The 19,122-nt window shown below is 51.0% G+C and overlaps 1 protein-coding gene across 2 annotated transcripts; it reads left to right on the plus strand.

Moving 5' to 3' along the window:
* Window positions 1-2,562: 2,562 nt before the first annotated feature.
* Window positions 2,563-18,450, plus strand: LOC118076108 (uncharacterized). Of its 2 annotated transcripts, XM_088659171.1 has the most exons (7): window positions 2,563-2,697; window positions 3,477-3,699; window positions 12,202-12,325; window positions 13,595-13,752; window positions 14,296-14,369; window positions 17,037-17,138; window positions 18,243-18,450. In XM_088659171.1, the coding sequence occupies exons 2-7, from the start codon at window positions 3,478-3,480 to the stop codon at window positions 18,394-18,396; spliced, it is 834 nt and encodes a 277-aa protein (XP_088515297.1). In that variant the 5' UTR covers window positions 2,563-2,697; window position 3,477; the 3' UTR covers window positions 18,397-18,450. The 2 variants fall into 2 exon arrangements, with proteins under 2 accessions (XP_088515297.1, XP_034954552.3); XM_035098661.3 differs by lacking the exon at window positions 2,563-2,697 and having other exon boundaries at window positions 3,396-3,699.
* Window positions 18,451-19,122: the final 672 nt, after the last annotated feature.

Genomic DNA, 19,122 nt, shown 5'->3' on the forward strand with positions numbered 1-19,122 from the left:
CATTTGGGGCTTATAGACTCATAGAATTGCTTTAAAAGAGGATTGGACAAATTCACGGAGGAGAGGGCTATCGGTGGCTCCTAGCTGTGGTGGCTGTGCTCAGGCTCCAAGACTGGAGGCAGCAATGCACCTGAATCCCAGTTGCCAGAAACCACAGGAAATGAGAGTGCTCTTGTGTTCGGGTCCTGCTTGCTGGTTTCCCATGGAGGCATCTGGTTGGCCACTGTAAGGACAGGATGCTGGACTAGAAAGGCCATTGGCCTGATCCAGCAGGCTCTTCTTATGATTGTATGGAGCATCAAAGCCCATTTTCTGCATAAGAGGAAAGGCACGCCCATTGCCTTGACACAGATGCCTGGCATTCCCAACTTCTGCAGAGGGTTGCCGGCCTGCCCTGCTGCCACAGAGAGGACAGGAAGGGTCAGAGTGCAGTGGGAGAGCATCTGCTCTGCATCCAGAAGGCCTCGGGTTTAACCAAAATGGCATCTCCAGGTAGGACTGGGAAGTCCCATCTGAAAACCTGGGGAGTTTGAACCCGGGACCCTCCTAATCTGCCATGGAGCCACGGCCCTTTCTCTGTCTTAGTAAGCCGCCTTAACCCAGTCACACCACAGTCCATCTAGCTCAGTATTGTTAACACTGACTGGCAGCGGCTTTCCGGGGTTTCAGGCAGGGGGACGTTCCTGGCTCAACCTGGAAGGTGCTGCTGGGGGCTGCGCTTGAGACCTTCATTGGGGAAGGCAGATGTTCTGCCACTCAGTTACAGCTCTTCCCTTAAAAATAAATGGGAGATTCTAGTCCTTATGGTTCTAAAAGAGACACAGCTGAATTAAATAGGCCTGACTTGGTATAAGTCGGTTTCCTGTTATTCCATCTGGCTGAGCATTGCAGACACTGACTGGCAGCAAGCTCTCTAAGTCCAGGGTTTCACAGAATCATAGAATTGTAGAGTTGGAAGGGACCCCCAAGGGTCATCTAGTCCAGCCCCCTGCAATTTAGGAATCTTAGCTAAAGCACCCACGACACATGGCCATCCAACCTCTGCTTAAAAACCTCCAAAGAAGGAGAGACCACTACTGTACCTCCCAAGGGAGACCATTCCACTGCCGAACAGCTCTTCCTGATGTTTACATGTAGCTGGAATCTCCTTTCTTGTAACTCGAAGCCATTGGTTCGGGTCCTACCCTCCGGAGCAGGAGAAAACAAGCTGGCTCCATCTTCCAAGTGACAGCACTTCATTTGAAGATGGCTATCATATCTCCTCTCAGTTTCAGGTATGGGATAGTGTCCCAGCCTTATCTGGTAATGCCATTGGAGATTCAACCTACAGCGAGACGGCCTCGGAGCACACGCAGAGTGTATTCTGCCTCCTCTCTACCGGCATAGCTGCCAAGTTTTCCCTTTTCTCGCGAGGAAGCCTATTCAGCATAATGGAAAATCCCTTAAAAAAAGGGATAACTTGGCAGCTATGTCTACCGGTTGCAAAAACGGGGAAAGGGGCGGGGCGTGGGATCAGTCCGCACATATAATCCGCTGGGGCGCTTTTGCGGCTGCATTCCCGGAGCCCCGGCACCTCTCCGTCTGGAGAAGAGAGAGGGTGGGTCGGGGTCATTGATTCTCCTCCCGTCACCTTCCAACCTCCCCTACCCTCGGTCCGGGGGCCTGATTTGCCCGTGACGAGGAGCCGACGGCAGGCAGAGCAGAGCCCCCCCCCGCTCCTCCAGGACTGTGTCACAATGTGGGGCGGCCCGACGGGGCGGGAGCAGCAGCTGTTGCTGGAGTAGGCGGAGAGGGCAGGACAGGGGCGGGCAGATGCAGCGCCGCCCACCCATCAGCCGCCCACCAGGCACCAACCCAGGCAGCGCACGTGGGGGAAAAGTAAGCCACGCCCCTCTCCTGGGAAACCCCGATAAGCCACGCCCCTTGGGTTGCACAGGGGGCCGCCCACTTGCCAGGGTTTACCGTAAGCGGGGGCTGTTTGCAAGCCACGCCTCCTCGGAACTGCTCTCTGAGTTTCAACCAGCGCCACTCAGAATCTTCTTCTTCATCATCCTCATTAAAATTGGTTACTCTCCCTTCAGCATCAGGTCCCAGGGAGCGTTGCAGCAATTTAAAATTAAATACAGTTTTTGCAATGCTCAGCAGGGTTTCGCTATAGGATATTTTGTTTGGCTGAAGTACCTGGAGGCGCGTCTTGATTCTAGATACAGTAATGGCTTCTGTGGCCCTATCTGGACATTTTTATTTTATCCTGCAATGGGTTGAGCTGGATGACCCTCTGGGTCTCTTCCAACTCTACGATTCTGCAATTTGGCAAACCTTTGCTCCGTGGGCGGAATAGATCTGGGTTACTGGGTTTTGAGGGGTGTGTGCTCTCAGTGAGCTGAGAGGTACTTCCCCACCACCTTCGTTGATTCAGTGCGCAACCCTGGGGTGTCAGAAGCTGCTCTCCAGACTGTGTTGGACTACAACTCCCATCAGCCCCCAGCATCATATCGCCACGTGGGCTGGGGCTGATGGGAGTTGTAGTGCAAAGCATCTGGAAGCTGCTAGGGTAAGTCCAATTTGCCCTAGCCAGATGATTGCAAAAGGTCTTGGACCCTTTTAAACGCAGACTGGTGTTCCTGAGGGATTTTGGCAGAGTGACAACAGGCCTGAGGAGGTGATTCATCTCAATGAGGCTGGCCTGGCCAGGAGGTGGGCTGCTGATCTGTTTATTTATTTGGGGGGTTTGGGGTTTAGAGAAAAAGCAATAAAGAGGCGACAGGATATAGAAGTGTATTGAGTATGCATGGTGTTGAGGAAGCAGACAGAGAAAAGCTTTTCTAATAATGCTAGAACTTGATGGATATCGGATGAAGCTGAATGGTGCAAGATTCAGGACAGTGTGCAGTTGAACTATGGAACTCACTGCTGCAGGATCAGTGGTGGTCACCAGCTTGGATGGCTTTAAAAGAGAGTTTGCGAAAGACTCATGGAGGGGGATTTGTTAGTCCCATTATCTTGCCCAAGGCAACTCAGAGTGACTTTCAACCAGAAAATCTAGCCAGTTTGCATTGCACAAAGTTCATACTGGTTTTCATTCAGCTTTTTTCATTCAGCTTTTTTTCATACTTCCTTTGCACCTCTTACATCGCCCCATCGATCCTCACCCCAGCGAAACACTCAGACAGTCACCAGCTAATAATTATCAGAGCTTTGCGCTAAAGGGGATCACAGCTCAGTCGGTAGAGCATGAGGCTCTCCATCTCAGGGTTGTGGGTTCGAGTCCCAAACTGGGCATTGTAGGGGGTTGGACTAGATGACTCTCACGGTCCCTTCCAACGCTATGGTGCAACAGGCTCGGTTTCTCCTCTTCTTACTGAGTGCTCTGCCTGAACTCTTGGCGTCCCTCCTCCTCCTCCTCCTCCTCCTCCTCCTCCTCCTCCTCCTCCTCCTCCTCCTCCTCCTCCTCCTCCTCTTTTGGCCTAGTGCAGGATGGAGATCCTGGACGAGTTTGACAACGAGTGCCCGCTCATCATCTCCTTCTGCGAGCGGATCTCCCCCCAGGACTTTGACAGCCAGGCTGTGAGCTACACCCAGAAATCCCTGCAGGACCTTTTCACCCAGATGGAACAGAACCCGGGAATCTGCGAGCGGGTGGTGAGGAAGAGGAAGCAAGCTGAGAATGAGGGAGCCAGCTTGGCCCAATATTTGAAGGTGAGCGGGAGAAGGGATCCTCCAGGGGACCCCCCAGAAGGGAGTTATCACATGACCTGGTCAGGGCAGGATGGAGGGGGCAGAGAGCACCCCAGCCTTCTCCTGCCCTTTCAACTGCAGGGATCTGCAAGGGAAGCTTTTCATGGAGACAAAACATGCCTGTTTGCATCTTCAGAAGAAGCTGCTGTGCATGCAAAGGAACAAAGTTGGCAGTCTTAGGCTAGTAAACCTACCCTCGTGCCTCGGGGGTAATACATCTACCCTAATTTTGCAATGTGCCCCTTTTATTGTGCATTCATGGTGATCTGTGCTCATGATCGTATTGGGGCGGTTATACACGATCCCATTTTCAATACAGTTTCCACCTGTAAAAGTTTCATTCCCCCACCCATCAGTATAATATTGATTTATTAGTTACTAGCTGGCCCTGCCACGCGTTGCTGTGGGTAATCCCTGTGACTGTCCCCACCTTGTCCCGATCCATGATGTATTATATTTGTTCCCTTTCCTCTCTGTGAATGGTGTATCTAATTCTGGAGAGTGGCATGGATCGTTGTGTCCAAATTTCAGGACGATCGGTCAAGTGGTTACGGAGAAAGGTGTCTTCCGCACTTTCACCATTTTTACATTTTTATATACAGTGGTACCTCTACTTACGAATTTAATGTGTTCCGAATGCACATTCGTAAGTCAAAAAAAATTGTAAGTCGAATCCCATAGGAATGCATTGGGAGAAAAAAATTGTAAGTCGAAGCAACCCTATCTAAAAATTCGTAAGTAGAAAAAATCCTATCTAAACCGCATCCAAGATGGCGGACGGAGCTCCGTTTGTAAGTAGAAACATTCGTAAGTAGAGTTATTCGTAAGTAGAGGTACCACTGTATATAGATAATATTCTGTTGGGAGCCACCCAGAGTGGCTGGGAAACCCAGCCAGGTGGGCGGGGTATAAATAACAAACAACAACAACAACAACAACAACAACAACAACACCCCTTGACTATTCTGCATGACCCTCTACCATGTGTCTGTCTGCCCTGAACCTGTCTGGTTGAGGACAGACATATGGCTTTGTTTCCATTTGGGGCATGTTCCGTAACTTCCTCCGGAAATCCTGTAACATTTGACAGATCCAAGCCACGCATTTAAAGCGCATCCGATGCACATTTAAAGCACATGACTCCTCACCCTCGTAGAATTTTGGGAACTGTCGTTCTCCCCGTACAGTGCTACAACTCCAGCATCCTTAACCGACTACGGCTTCCGGGAAGTCATGTCCTTTCCATGTGCGTTGGATGCCCTTTAAATGTATATTTACACCACAATTGTTCCAGGTGTCCCCTTCCCCTGTTTTTTTGTTTTTGTTTTTTACAGTGCAAGAGAGCCCCCTGTAGATGGCAATTGTGCAATAACATTGGGGAAGCATTGCTAAACAGCTAACAAAGTGGAATGATGGGTGGATGGTCTGGTATGAATCGACCGCCAATGTGCTATTCCTGTGCCGATGACGTGTTTCAGAATGCACTTGCCTGGAGGCGGGCCTTTTAACATCAATCAGTGATTAGCTAGGGGTGTATAAAGTCTGCTGTTAGCCTCTTTTGAAGTAAAGTCCATAGCTCAATCTCCTCACTGCTGTCCCCAGTTTTAAAAGGGCCAGAGTGATTGGAAATACATCTCTGTTTCCAAGATCCACCAGCCAGCCTGAGTAGCCCAGCAGTCCCCAACCTGGCGTGTCCCAGATGTTGGGGGCCGATGGGAGTTGTAGTTTTGGCCCCACACCATCTGGAGCAGGCTTCCTCAACCTCGGCCCTCCAGATGTTTTGGGACTACAATTCCCACCATCCCTGACCACTGGTCCTGCTAGCTAGGGATCATGGGAGCTGTAGGCCAAAAACATCTGGAGGGCCGAGGTTGAGGAAGCCTGATCTAGAGGCTGTCAGTGCTCACAAAGGCTGAGCCAATGTGTCTGAAATTCATAACTGAGGCTGATGAAACTCAGTTGAAGCCTGGAGCTGAACGAGGATGTGGTAGAAAGGGCTGCTCCACTTCACACTGCAGGAGGAGGTCACATTCTTAAACACTGTCATCCTCCACGTTAAACAAGCAAGCAAACAAACACACATCCTAACCATTTTCCTTATCCCCGTTTGGATATTTTAAAAAGAATATTAAGTGGGCCATAAACAGAGTGAGCATGGTGCAGTGGTTAGAGTATTGGATTGGACATGGGAAACCAGAGATCATATCCCTTCTCAGCCATGAAGCTCGCTGGGTGTGACCTTAAGCCAGTCAAACTGCCCCTCTCAGCCTAACCTACCTCGCAGGGTTGTTGTGGGAATTCAATGAGGAGTGGCAGAGCCTTCCTTGAGTTCCTTGGAGGAAAGCAGGTGGGATGTACATCCAATAATAATAACATTTAAATGAAATGAATATATGAAACTATTTCCCTGTGAGTAGAAATCTAGCACACCAGGGAGAGGGTTGGCAAGAACCCTGTCACAGTGGCCGGAGTGGACTACTTCAGAGTAACGACGCTACGCAGCTCTGCATTTTATTCTTTTATTGGTGCTGCGTATTTACAGTGCTCAAGTCATTGCTATTTACACGGAGCGATGTTGTCAGTCGGTTTCAGAACCTCCTAATGGCTTTTGGCGCGTCTTTCTCCAACACAAAAGCTTTGGCAGACCCATCCTCTTGCCCCTCCTCTTCCTGCGTAATTCTGGACTTGGGGGGATGGGTCTTCCCCCCTTACTTGCCCCTTCCTGTCCCACCTGGGACCCTGGCTCCTCTACCTTGCCTGAGCCTCGGACACGACTTCCTGCTTCCCCACTGGAATCGGAACTCTCCCTGCTTTCCCCTTTGCTCGGGGACGGGCTTGAACTCAGGAGGGGAGGGACTTCGCGATATCCCCTGTCCCTCACATCCACCCCCCTCCCAAGCTCTCCTTCACCCCTCCCCAGGCCCCCCCCATGTGTCGGTGACGACTGGAAGCCTAAAAACTCGGTGCTCTCCGAGCCCGTTGGTGTGAACACCTCCCCCCAGTCCTGCGAGCCCCCCCCTTCCGCCTGGGAGGACGGGAATCCCAAAAAGTCCGTGGCGTCAGAGCTGGTGGGGGTAAAAATGTTTTGCCAATCTGCTCCTTCCTCTGACTGGGTGGATCTTGGCGACACCCATACCTCATCCTCTGGTTCCTCAAACTCCGCTTCCCAGCGCCATGGTGAGCTGTTCTCCCGTGCCTCCTCCTCCTCCCCCTCCCTTTCCATGTGCCAGGGCTTGGGTCTGTGGGGAAAGAGGGCGTGAAATTCTTCCACCAAGAATTCCTCCTGTATCTGAGTGGCGGGAACCCATTCATTCTGGGACGGTGGAGCATCCTCCCATGCCATGAGGTACTCCAGGCCCCCCACCCCCCACCTTGAATCCAGGATGGCCGTGGCCTCATTGAGTTGCTCCCTGCTTTCCCTCTCCCCCCCTCCCTCGGGGGTTTGTTCGCTGTCTCTGAGCCTGCTGCTTTCCCTGTACGGCGACAGCAGCGATCTATGAAACACTGGATGCACCCTCATGTCCTCTGGCAGTGCCAGCCTGTATGCCACCGGGTTGACCTGTTGCGTGACCGTGAAGGGGCCCAGCCATTTGGGTGCCAGCTTTTTGCACCTCCCTCTGGTGGGAAGGCCCTCCGAGGACAACCACACCTTGTCCCCCACCCTGATGACCTCCCCTTGTCGCCTGTGGCGATCTGCCCCCTTTTTGTACGCTTCCTTGGCCCTCTCCAAGTGTTCTCTGAGCTGCTGGTGCACCGTCTCCAGTTCCTCTGCCCAATCCTCAGCCTGTGGGCCCTCCTCCTCCTCCTCCCTCTCCCTCTCTGGGAAAGATCTGAGGTCGCGCCCGTAATTGGCCTTAAAGGGCGACACCCCTGTGGAGACGTGCACTGCATTGTTGTAGGCAAATTCTGCTAGTGGCAAGCGATCCACCCAGTCCGTTTGCCGCTGGCTGACGTAGCATCTCAGGTACTGCTGCAGAATGGCGTTGACCCTCTCCGCTTGTCCGTTGGTCTGCGGGTGTCTAGCCGTCGACAAGCTGACCTCCACCTGCAGGAGGTTCATGAGCCGCCGCCAGAACCTGGAAACAAATTGGCGGCCACGATCCGAAATAACCCTTAAAGGTAATCCATGCAGTCTGAAAATGTGATCAACAAACAGTTTGGCTGTCTCTTCTGCCGAGACTGCCCTGGCACACGGTATAAAGTGACACATTTTGGACATGAGGTCCACCACCACCAACACTGCAGTCTTACCCCTGGACGAAGGCAGATCTGTGATGAAGTCCATGGACACCACTTCCCACGGCCTGTGTGGTGTGGCTAAGGGCTCCAGCAACCCTGGTGGCGCTGCTCTGACCACCTTCGCCCGCTGGCAGGTGGTACAGCCCCTTACATAGTCTCGAACATCTTCCCTCACCCCTGGCCACCAGAAGTGTCTCATGACTAGGTGAGTGGTCTTGTCCCTTCCAAAATGCCCCGCTGTAGGGTTGTCGTGCATCTGCTTGAGGACCGTACGTCGAAGCTGGGTGGTGGGTAGGTACAGCGCACCCTTGTAGAAAAGCAGCCCTCTGCGTTCTGCAAAGTCTTTTGCCTGCTCCCTCCCCCCTCTCAGTTCTCTGAAGATGCGGTTGGCAAATTCATCCGCTGCCGTCAGTGCTGTGAGTTCTGCCTCGCTCACCACTGCTGCTCCGCAGGACCATGCCGACGGGGGGAAAATGTGCCTTGGGGCTGGTGGCGCCTCCTCCTCCATGTACTCTGGCTTGCGGGAGAGGGCATCCGCCCTGACATTCTGCTCTCCTGGGATGTAGTGTATGGAGAAGTTGAAGTTCGAGAAGAACTCCGCCCACCGTATCTGCCGCTGGTTGAGCACCCTGGCAGTTCTCCAGAACTCCAGGTTCTTGTGGTCTGTGCACACCTGGATGGGGTGCTTGGCGCCCACCAGGAAGTGTCTCCAGTGCTGGAACGCCGCGTGGATCGCAAGAAGTTCCCGATCAAAAACTGTGTAGTTTCGCTCGGGCTGGGTCAACTTCCTGGAGAAGAAGGCACAGGGTCTCCACTCTCTGTTGGCGTCCAGTTGCAACAAAATGGCGCCCACAGCCTTATCAGAAGCATCTGTTTCAATGCGTAGGGGCGCGTCCTGAACCACGTGGAACAGGTTCTGGTCTGAGGCGAACACCCTCTTGAGGCTTTCGAACGCTGCTTGCGCCTCTGGTGTCCACCTGAACTTCTGCTTGCCTCTCAGGCAGTCAGTGATGGGAGCCGTAACTCGAGAGAAGTTCTTGATGAACTTCCTGTAGAAGTTGGCAAAGCCTAGTAGGCGTTGGGCATCTTTGCGCGTCCTGGGGCTGTGCCAGTCCAGGATGGTCTGCACCTTGTCCTTGTCCATTGCCAGCCCCTTGTCTGACAGCTTGTAGCCCAGGAAGTCCACCTCCTTGGTGTGAAACTTGCACTTCTCCAGCTTCACATACAGGTGGTTCTCCTTCAGGCGCTGTAACACCTCCCTGACGTCCTTCACGTGCTGCACTGGGTCGTTGGAGTAAATAAGGATGTCATCCAGAAAGACCAAGCATTTCCTGAAGAGTAGGGACCCCAGGACGTGGTGCATGAAGGCCTGGAAGCATGCTGAGCCCCCTTGCAACCCGAAGGGCATCACCAGATATTCAAAAGAGCCCAGAGGCGTGAACATCGTGGTTTTCCACTCATCGCCTTCCCGGATCCTGATCAAGTTGTACGCCCCCCTCAGGTCTAGCTTGGTGAAAATCTTGCCTCTGCGTGCCGCTGTCAGGAGATCATCCACTCTGGGCATGGGGAAAGCCACTGGCTCTGTCACCGAATTCAGCCGTCTAAAATCCACCACAAGACGGCGCTGTTGCGTGTCTTTCTTGTCCACCCAGAAGACCGGGCTGCCCCCTGCTGCCTTGCTTTCTCTGATGAACCCCCGCTTGAGGTTCTTGTCGATAAAAGCGCGCAGATCCTCCAGTTCCTGGTCTGACATGGCGTACAGCTTGGCTGGGGGTATAGTTGCCCCAGGCACCAGGTTGATCTGGCAGTCAAAAGGCCTGTGTGGGGGCAGGTGGTCGGACTCCGCTTCACTGAAGACCTCCTGCAGGTCCCAGTATGGTTTGGGTATCGCCTCACCCCCTTTGACGTGCATGGTGGCCACCGTGGCTATCGGAGGCCCCTCCCCTGGTTGGTGCTGCATGCAATGTTCCAGGCAAAAGTCCGATCCAAAAGTGATGCATCTCTGATGCCAACTTATGGAGGGGTCGTGGCGCGCCAGCCAGCTCATGCCCAAAACGATTGGGGGGTCTGAGATGGTGGTGACGTTGAATGCCAGTGTCTCTGAGTGCCTTCCAACCGTCATTCTCATGGGGGGGGTTTGATGAGTGATGGCCCCTCCCAGCAGCTCTCTGCCGTCAATGGTTGCCACGTGCAGAGGAAAATCCAGCTGCAGAAGCTGGATCTGGTGCTCTTCTGCAAAGTTTCTCGAGAAGAAGTTGGCTGAGGCACCACTGTCAATTAGGGCGAGGACCGTCAATGGATAGCCATTTGGGAGCGTGAGCGTCACTTCTAGAACCACTCCTGCTCTGGGAGGGGTGGGCTGGCTCTGCTCCTCTCTGTGCGGGTGGGTGGGCTGGGGCTGTTGTCTGCTGACTGTGCCTGGCTGCCGCCCCTTGTCTCCTGCAGCCAGGCTTTCCCGTTTCCCTGCTGTGGTGCTGCGTCAGTGGGGGAGGGCACAACCGTTCCCGCCTTTCCTTGCCACTCCCTGCGATGTGGGCAGTCTCTGACGAGATGCTGGGGGGAGTTGCAGAGAAAGCAATTCCCACCCCTTCCCTCCTTGCGTCTTGGCGCCGCTGGGGTTTGAAAAGCCCCCGCGCGCGCGCTATCAATCTGCATGGGTTCCTGGTCCTGACTGGCCCCAGGCGTGGCTTGAAAGGGTTGTTGAGGGAGTGGCTTCTCCTGCGACCGTGGGAACCAAGCCCGCTTTGCGCGCGTTGCTTGCTTGTCGCTCCATCTGGATTCCTGCCTCACCCCCACCGCCAGAGCCGCTTTGCTCAGTTGATCCATATTACTGGGCTTTGGACCTCTCGAGAGCTCATCCTTCACCTCCTCATGCAACCCCAAGTAAAACGCCGCTTGCATTGGGGCAGACTCCAGATCCCACCCCAATCTGTGCACCAGCATGGTGAATTTCGCCCAATACGCGCGAACTGTCATATTTCCTTGGCGTAAATTATGAAGTTCCTCCTTAGTCTGGTCCATATGACTATCGGACGAATACATCGTTTTCAAACCTTCTAGAAATAGTTTGACATTCTTCATGCAAGGATTCCTTGTTGCAATTAACGGTCTTAGCCACTCCCTGGCCGCCCCTGTAAGGTGCTCCACAATAAACGCTACTCTGTGCTCATCATCAGGGAACTCATCGTGGTGCAGCTCAAGAGCATACACAATCTCAGTCTCAAAGCCCTGAAACTCCTTCGGGTCTCCATTGAACTTGCTTACTAGGGTCCCGGCTCTCCTTCCTGGCAGCACTTGGACTTGGGGTGCCCCTCCCGCCTTGTTTTTCTCTGCATCCAGCTTGTTTTGGAGGTCTACCGCCACCGCCCTTAAATGCTGCTCTTTTTCCTGGAGCTCTCTCACCTGTTCCGCAAGTTGTAGCCGGTCGTCCTGGACCTTCTTAGTCTCCTCTTTAGCTGCCTTCAATTCCCCCTGCGCCTGCAGCGACAGCTGTTGCAGTTCTAGCTGGGCTTGCTCAGCGATCTGCCGCCACTTCTCCGCCTCTGACACGCTCATCCCGGCAACTCCAAAGTAGCCCAAAAATGATTAGGAGGTTGCTGTCACAGTGGCCGGAGTGGACTACTTCAGAGTAACGACGCTACGCAGCTCTGCATTTTATTCTTTTATTGGTGCTGCGTATTTACAGTGCTCAAGTCATTGCTATTTACACGGAGCGATGTTGTCAGTCGGTTTCAGAACCTCCTAATGGCTTTTGGCGCGTCTTTCTCCAACACAAAAGCTTTGGCAGACCCATCCTCTTGCCCCTCCTCTTCCTGCGTAATTCTGGAGTTGGGGGGATGGGTCTTCCCCCCTTACTTGCCCCTTCCTGTCCCACCTGGGACCCTGGCTCCTCTACCTTGCCTGAGCCTCGGACACGACTTCCTGCTTCCCCACTGGAATCGGAACTCTCCCTGCTTTCCCCTTTGCTCGGGGACGGGCTTGAACTCAGGAGGGGAGGGACTTCGCGATATCCCCTGTCCCTCACAAACCCCCTCCCTGATGCACTAATTTTCTTACTGCAGGGGGTTTTCTTTTTCAAAACATTTCGGAACGGAACTAACATCGCCTTCCCATCTCAAGGAGCACGGTCCGCTGTGTTACTGGGTCTCACTGCCTGAACCAGGCAGCTGTTTCCAGGCTCACAAAACCTGCCAAACTTTCCCATTCTGCACTCTCTTTTTCCAGGCCAAGTTCTTTTCCATGCTTCAGGGAGACGTGAACAACAGCAACTCACTGGGGGAAATAGAAATGGAGGAAAAGGTGGAGCAACTGAAACGTGAGATGGAGAAGGTCAATGACTACGCTCGTGGTAAGTCTGGCTGTTTTCCTCGCTCTCTCCCTAAGCTCCTCCTGGGTTTTGCCCCTCCACCCAATCTCTCACAGGGCCATCCAACCTCCGATTAAGAACCTCCAAGGAAGGAGAGTTCACCACCTTCTGGAGGTGTCCGTTCAAACCGTTTTTGTGGTTTAAAATGAGCCTTGCTTCACAGCATGTTATTCTTTGAAGGAGAATTACCTGAAAATGATTTATAGATGGTATTTAACTCTCTAAAATGTATAAGTCCGAATCAGATAAGTGCTGGAGATGTAACGAGGTTGAGGGTATGTTTTATCATATGTGGTAGATTTGTAAAAGGGTAAAAGAATATTGGGAAATGATATATAATGAACTGAAAAAAATGTTCAAAAGTACCTTTCCAAGAGTCCTTTTTGTGGGGGTAATTCAGAGGGAAATTTCCAGGTGTCAAAAAAAAAAGACTATTTATGTATGCCACTACTGCAGCCCGTGTCTTGTTAGCCCAAAAATGGAAAACGAGCGAGGTCCCAACCAAAGAAGAATGACAACTTAAACTGATGGAATACGCGCAGCATGCAGATTTAACATGTAGAATAAGAGAACATGAAGAATGCATATTTAAAGAAGGCTGGAAATTGTTTATGGAATATATGAGTAAAAACTGTGTTCATTTAAAAAGGCTGGTAGCATCAAGATAAATTCAACAGTGTAAATAAGTTTTGATAGATGTAACAATGGATTATTGAATGGTTTATTTCAGGGCTGGCCACCTCCCAAGAGACTCTGATCTACTCACAGAGTTAAAAACTGGGAGTGATCTACCCCCTTTTGGGGGGTTCAAGTCAAAGCTGTTGAGGTTTTTTTAAGGAAGGGAAGCCCTGTTTTGGGGGGTTTAAGTCAAACCTGTTGAGCTTCTTTTAGGAGGGAGGGAGGCCCATTTTTGTTTAGGGCTTCAGGTCATAGTTCAGCTTTTTTTTAGGGAGGAGGAAAATTTTGGGTGAGCTTTTTTAGGGGTGCCAGTGATCTAGCAATGATCTACCACCGACATCCAGTGATCTACTGGTAGATCACAATCTACCTGTTGGATGTGCCTGGTTTAGTTCATGTAAAATATGCAGGGTTGCGTGGCATGCAAAATGAACCACTGAAAGAGAGGAAGGGAAGCCATTGATTTAAGGTTGTTTAAATGAATGTTTTGAAATGTAATTTAGAAAATTTAATAAAAAAACCTATTAAAATAGAGAAATAAAATAAAATAAAATGAGCCTTGCTCCGTTGCAGCTGCCCAGAGTGCTTCCTGGAGGTCGTCGGCAATGAGGCCATCAGAGATGAGGCCCAAGAAGGCTATTCCATCGGGGGGATTCAGCCCCAGCCAGACCAAGCTTCTGGACTCGAGTGTTCTCTCCATGCCAAAGGTCTTTGGTTCCTTCCCAAAGCAGGTTTGTTCTTCTGACTCTAGACCTTGGTAATCCCGAAGGCTGGACTGCTGCAATGTGCTGTCTGTGGGGCTGCCCTTGAGCCTGGGAGCTTCAGCTGGTTCTCTCAGCCTAACCTACTTTGCAGGCTTGTTGTGGGGGGATTAGATGAGGACTTGGACCTGGGAGACCAGGGTTCCAGTGCCCACTCGGCCATGAAGCTCTTGGTGGGTGATTTTGGACCAGTCACTGTCTGGTGACTCCCTCACAGGGTTGTTTTGAGGGTGAAATGGGAAGGAAGACACCTTGAGCTCCTTAGAGGAAAAGTGAAATATAAATGCAGTCAGTACAAGAAATAAACATGCCCAAGCGTTTCAGCCATTCCACATCAGGCTGAATGAGCAAGGGGAGCTCACTTCCCATCATCACAGCATCTTTCTGAGAAATATCCACCTACCCCAAAATGCTGCTGGGAGGAGGTGCCAGCAACAGTCATAATTTTTTAGGAAGACAGTTTCTTGCAGCTCATAATAAGCTTTTTAATTTTACTTTGCACTCCCCCTACAGATGGAGAGATCGATGGGATCCAGCGTGGACTTGAAGCAACTCTGGGCCGGCATGTCATCTGTCAATCAAAAGAGGTGCAAGGGGCTAGAAGGCGAGGGGAGAGGCTGGATACATACTGGTTGGCCCCCCCCACTCCGGACTGGTTTCGTATTGGGGTGTGGCAGTGCTTTTTCTGGGGGCATGCAGGGGTACCACACACCCCTGAACATAGAATCATAGAGTTGGAAGAGACCACAAGGGCCATCCAGTCCAACCCCCTGCCGAGCAGGAAACACCATCAAAGCATTCTTGACATATGCCTGTCAAGCCTCTGCTGAAAGACCTCCAAAGGAGGAGACTCCACCACACTCCTTGGCAGCAAATTCCACTGCTGAACAGCTCTTACTGTCAGGAAGTTCTTCCTAATGTTTAGGTGGAATCTTCTTTCTTGTAGCTTGAATCCATTGCTCCGTGTCCGCTTCCCTGGAGCAGCAGAAAACAACCTTTCTCCCTCCTCCATATGACATCCTTTTATATATTTGAACATGGCTATCATATCACCCCTTAACCTTCTCTTCTCCAGGCTAAACATACCCAGCTCCCTAAGCTTTGTACTTTTGTCCATTTACTGTATTTATTTCCCCCAATTTGAACTATAAATGGTGATTTTCTTGAGTCAAAATGAGAGTAGCCCTAAACAGAAAAAAAAGCACTAGGGTGTGGTCTGCAACATGTCCCAGGTACAAGAGTGGCATACAGTCATACCTCATGTTGCGTCAGCTGCAGGTTGCGTCTTTTCGGGTTACGGACACGCCAAACCCGGAAGTCCCGGAACGGGTTACTTCCGGGTTTGGCGCGTCCGTAACCTGCGCGCATGTGCAAAAGCGCTAAATCGCGCTTTGCGCATGCGCAGAAGTGCCGAATTGGGTTGCGTGTGTGCGCAGATGCAGCGCTTCAGGATGCAGCCTTTTCCGGTTGCGAACGGGCCTCCGGAATGGATCCCGTTCGCAACCAGAGGTACCACTGTATTTATTCTGGTTTAGTTTTTTAGCTTGTGGTGTTGATTCATGGAATCATAGTAGAGATGGATGGTACCTTGAGAGTCTTCTAGTCTGACCTCCTGCAATGCAGGAATCACAGCAGACAAACCCCCAACAGGTGGCCATCCTGCCTCTGTTTTAAAGCCTCCACCAAAGGAGGGTCCACCATCTTCCGAGGGAGTCTGGCCCATTGCCAAGCGGCTCTTGCCATCAGAATGTTCTTCCTAATGTTTTGTTACAATCTCCTTTCTGGTCATTTGAATCCATTGATTCGGGTGCTGGCCCTCCAGAGCAGAAGAAAACAAGCTTGTTCCATCCTCCCTGGGACAGATATTTGAAGATGGTCTATCATATCTCCTCCCGGTCTTCTTTTGTCCAGGCTAAACATACCCAACCAGTGTTAGAAACTGAGGTATGGAAGCTAGGAGCTGAAATGCACCTTAAACCAAGGTTTTGGTTGCAACAACGAAATGCCTAGTCGTGCCTTTTTCATAGCAAGAATACAAAGCTGAAAATGAATGAACTGCAGCTAAAATATTACGTTCATTTTTCACATGGTCTAGTCCTTCCCCTGCCCACCCCCTAATATTGTCTCTTCTCCAGTCTTCAGAGAGTAGCTGGAAGTGGGGAGGTAGAAAAAGCTCCTTCTTTCCTTCCACGCTGCAGTTTTAATCTGAAATCACAGGTGCAGCACTGCGCCCAGACCTTGGAAGATGCTTGCGCTAATGAAATTACTTGTTGCAAAACGCGCCTAGAACAATGGGAGTTTCGAACTCTGCACTCAACTCCCTCAACTGTTCCTCATGAGGCTAGTCAACATCCTTCTTAAATTGTGGTGCCCAGAACTGGAAGCAGTAGAATCATAGAATCATAGAGTTGGAAGAGACCACAAGGGCCATCCAGTCCAACACCCTGCCAAGCAGGAAACACCATCAAAGCATTCCTGACAGATGGCTGTCAAGCCTCTGCTTAAAGACCTCCAAAGAAGGAGACTCCACCACACTCCTTGGCAGCAAGTTCCACTGCCGAACAGCTCTTACTGTCAGGAAGTTTTTCTTATGTTTAGGTGGAATCTTCTTTCTTGTAGCTTGAATCCATTGCTCTGTGTCCACTTCTCTGGAGCAGCAGAAAACAACCTTTCACCCTCTTCTATATGACATCCTTTTATATATTTGAACATGGCTATCATATCACCCCCTCAACCTTCTCTTCTCCAGGCTAAACATACCCAGCTCCCTAAGCCGTTCCTCATAAGGCATCGTTTCCAGGCCTTTGACCATTTTGGTTGCCCTCTTCTGGACACGTTCCAGCTGGTCAGTATCCTTCTTGAACTGTGGTGCCCAGAACTGGACACAGTACTCCAGGTGAGGTCTGACCAGAGCGGAATACAGTGGTACTATTACTTCCCTTGATCTAGATGCTGCAGCCCAGAATTGCATTGGCTTTTTTAGCTGCTGCACCACACTGTTGACTCATGTCAAGTTTGGGTCTACCAAGACTCCTAGGTCCTTTTCACATGTACTGCTCTCAAGCCAGTATTCCAGGTGTGGTCTGACCAAAGCAGAATAGAGCAGTAATATTAATTCCTTTGATTTACTAACATCAGGGAGGAGTCCAGAGCAAGGAGACCTCACCTCCCATGATCTCAGCATCCTTTTCACAATCTTTTTTGCTTCCCAATGTCATCATGAGTCTAATCCTGTTTTGTCTCTCCTCCAACAGCATGGTTGACCTGCGCCCTATGATGCTGAACCCCGGCGGTTTCCGCCCTTCATTCCTGGGGAGCACCCCTGTCAGCAGGCTGAAATACACCAGTTTCCCAAGGTACAGGAACCCTTCTGAGATCTGGCATGACTGACACCTTTTGTTCTCACGGGGAAAATACACACTCGCGCAAGAGGGGGGCATTTCATTCCAGGGAAGGGGCTGGAAAATGGGCCAGAGGTTTCCTGGAGGCAAACCTCCATGGTTCCCCACGAGGCCTGAACATGTGGCTCTCCAGAAGTTCGTAGAATCATAGAACTGTAGAGTTAGAAGGCACCCTAAGGTCATCCAATCCAGCCCCCTGCAATGCAGGAATCACAGCTAAAAAGCCCCTCTCCCATGGCCAATCTATGCAAGAGAGAGAATTTTGCCCTCTTCAATCTCTTGCATGCTACATTTGGTTTCATCGCATGGAAAGGCACCCCCCCCCCCAGTTTAACATCACTGTTCAAAATTGCGGCCACTTCACCAAAAAATAATTTTTAAAAAAGATAGGAAGCTTTAAACAAAACGGAGCTGAGCAGTTCTGTCCTGTTTCCACTTGCTATTTTTATTTAATCCCCTCCACTTGGGTTTATTTAAACCAAGGACTTGTATATTAACCACTAATAATGAATCATATGTTGTAGATATTATTGCAAATTTATTATGCTGTTTTTGCAATGTACAAATGACGTTAAGAAAAATAATTGTGGCCACTTTCTGCAAACAATCTTCAGACATCAAGTTTGTACTCGGGCATAGCTGTCAAGTTCTCCCTTTTTTAAAGGGAAATTCCCTTACGCTGAATAGGCTTCCTCGCGAGAAAAGGGAAAACTTGACAGCTATGCACTCGGGTCCTGCTGGTGGGCTCTCCTTGGGGGCACCTGGTTGGCCACTGTGGGAACAGGATGCTGGACCAGATGGGCCACTGCCCTACCGCAGCAGCTGGGTTCTCCTTATGCTCTCGTGGAACCTCCAGGTCTAGGGGCAGTCTATCCTGAATTCCTGGGGGGCATTTGGTCCCTCCGAGAGCAGGAGGCTGGACTAAGACAGGCCATTGGCCTGATGCAGCGGGTCTATCCTTATGTCCTTTATGCTGTTTAGTTTTCTTTGCTAAACATCCACCTACCTGGGGGCGGGGGGGGGGCCAGCCTCACCACCTGCCGTGTTTTCTCCTTCCAGGGCCACTGCCAGCAACTCTGCCACATCTTCCCAGAGCTCGTCCAGCCCCACGTCTGCTTTCAACACGCCTGTGCTGGCCAAGTTCAGAGGCAGCAAAGATGAGGAGAAGGACAATGAAAACCCGGGTCCTGATTCTCATCCGACGGGGGCCTAAACAACTTTTGTGTACGGGGAGATGCTGTGTGAATTAAAAAGAAACATCCGGTGCACGCTGCTTATGCCTTAGGGGGAGGGCATGCCTCAAAATGCTCTTCTTTTTTTAAAAAAGGATACGGCGGTACTATAACTCCCATCATCCCTAGCTAGCAGGACCAGCGGTTGGGGATGATGGGATATGTAGTCCAAAAACAGCCGGAGACCCCTGTTCGGGAAACACTGGGATAGGGGAAGGGCTGCAGCTCAGTATAAGGCTAGTACCTTTTGAAATCTGCTCTAAATGAGAGCCATGAGGACTAGAAACTTACTTCATTTTCAGGGGAAGGGTGTAGCTCAGTGGTAGACCATGAGCTCTTGGGGTTGAATCTCCAGGTAGGGCTGATGGACCTGACTTCGTATAAGGCAGATTTTTATTTAAATCTGCTACTTCTTTTTTTTAATAATAATTTTTATTAGTTTTATAGGAACAAGACAAACAAAACATGCAATGTAGACTCTGTCCCTTCATTTTCCCTCCACCCACCAGTCCACTTCTGCCACCAGTAGCACCCGCGGGCGTTGAGAATCAAAGGGGTCCCTTGTAAGCTGGGTTTAACCTCCCCCCTCCCCCCCTCATCCCCTCCCTGCCACTGAGAGGACAGGGATGGTGGAGCTCTGAGGTTTGGTTTTCCCCCAGCTGTTTCTTCAGCACAACAATACACAAGAAAAAGAAAAAAGAGAAAAA

Source organism: Zootoca vivipara, chromosome 16, assembly GCF_965207765.1.
Source record: "Zootoca vivipara chromosome 16, rZooViv2.hap1.1, whole genome shotgun sequence".
NCBI classification, from domain to species: domain Eukaryota; kingdom Metazoa; phylum Chordata; class Lepidosauria; order Squamata; family Lacertidae; genus Zootoca; species Zootoca vivipara.

Bases quoted from the DNA above. Each gene is read 5' to 3' on its own strand.
- LOC118076108 (XM_088659171.1), top strand. From the start codon at position 3,478: ATGGAGATCCTGGACGAGTTTGACAACGAGTGCCCGCTCATCATCTCC. The intron at 12,326-13,594 runs GTAAGTCTGGCT...GCTCCGTTGCAG, and splicing joins GGTCAATGACTACGCTCGTG to CTGCCCAGAGTGCTTCCTGG. The intron at 13,753-14,295 runs GTTTGTTCTTCT...CTCCCCCTACAG, and splicing joins TTGGTTCCTTCCCAAAGCAG to ATGGAGAGATCGATGGGATC.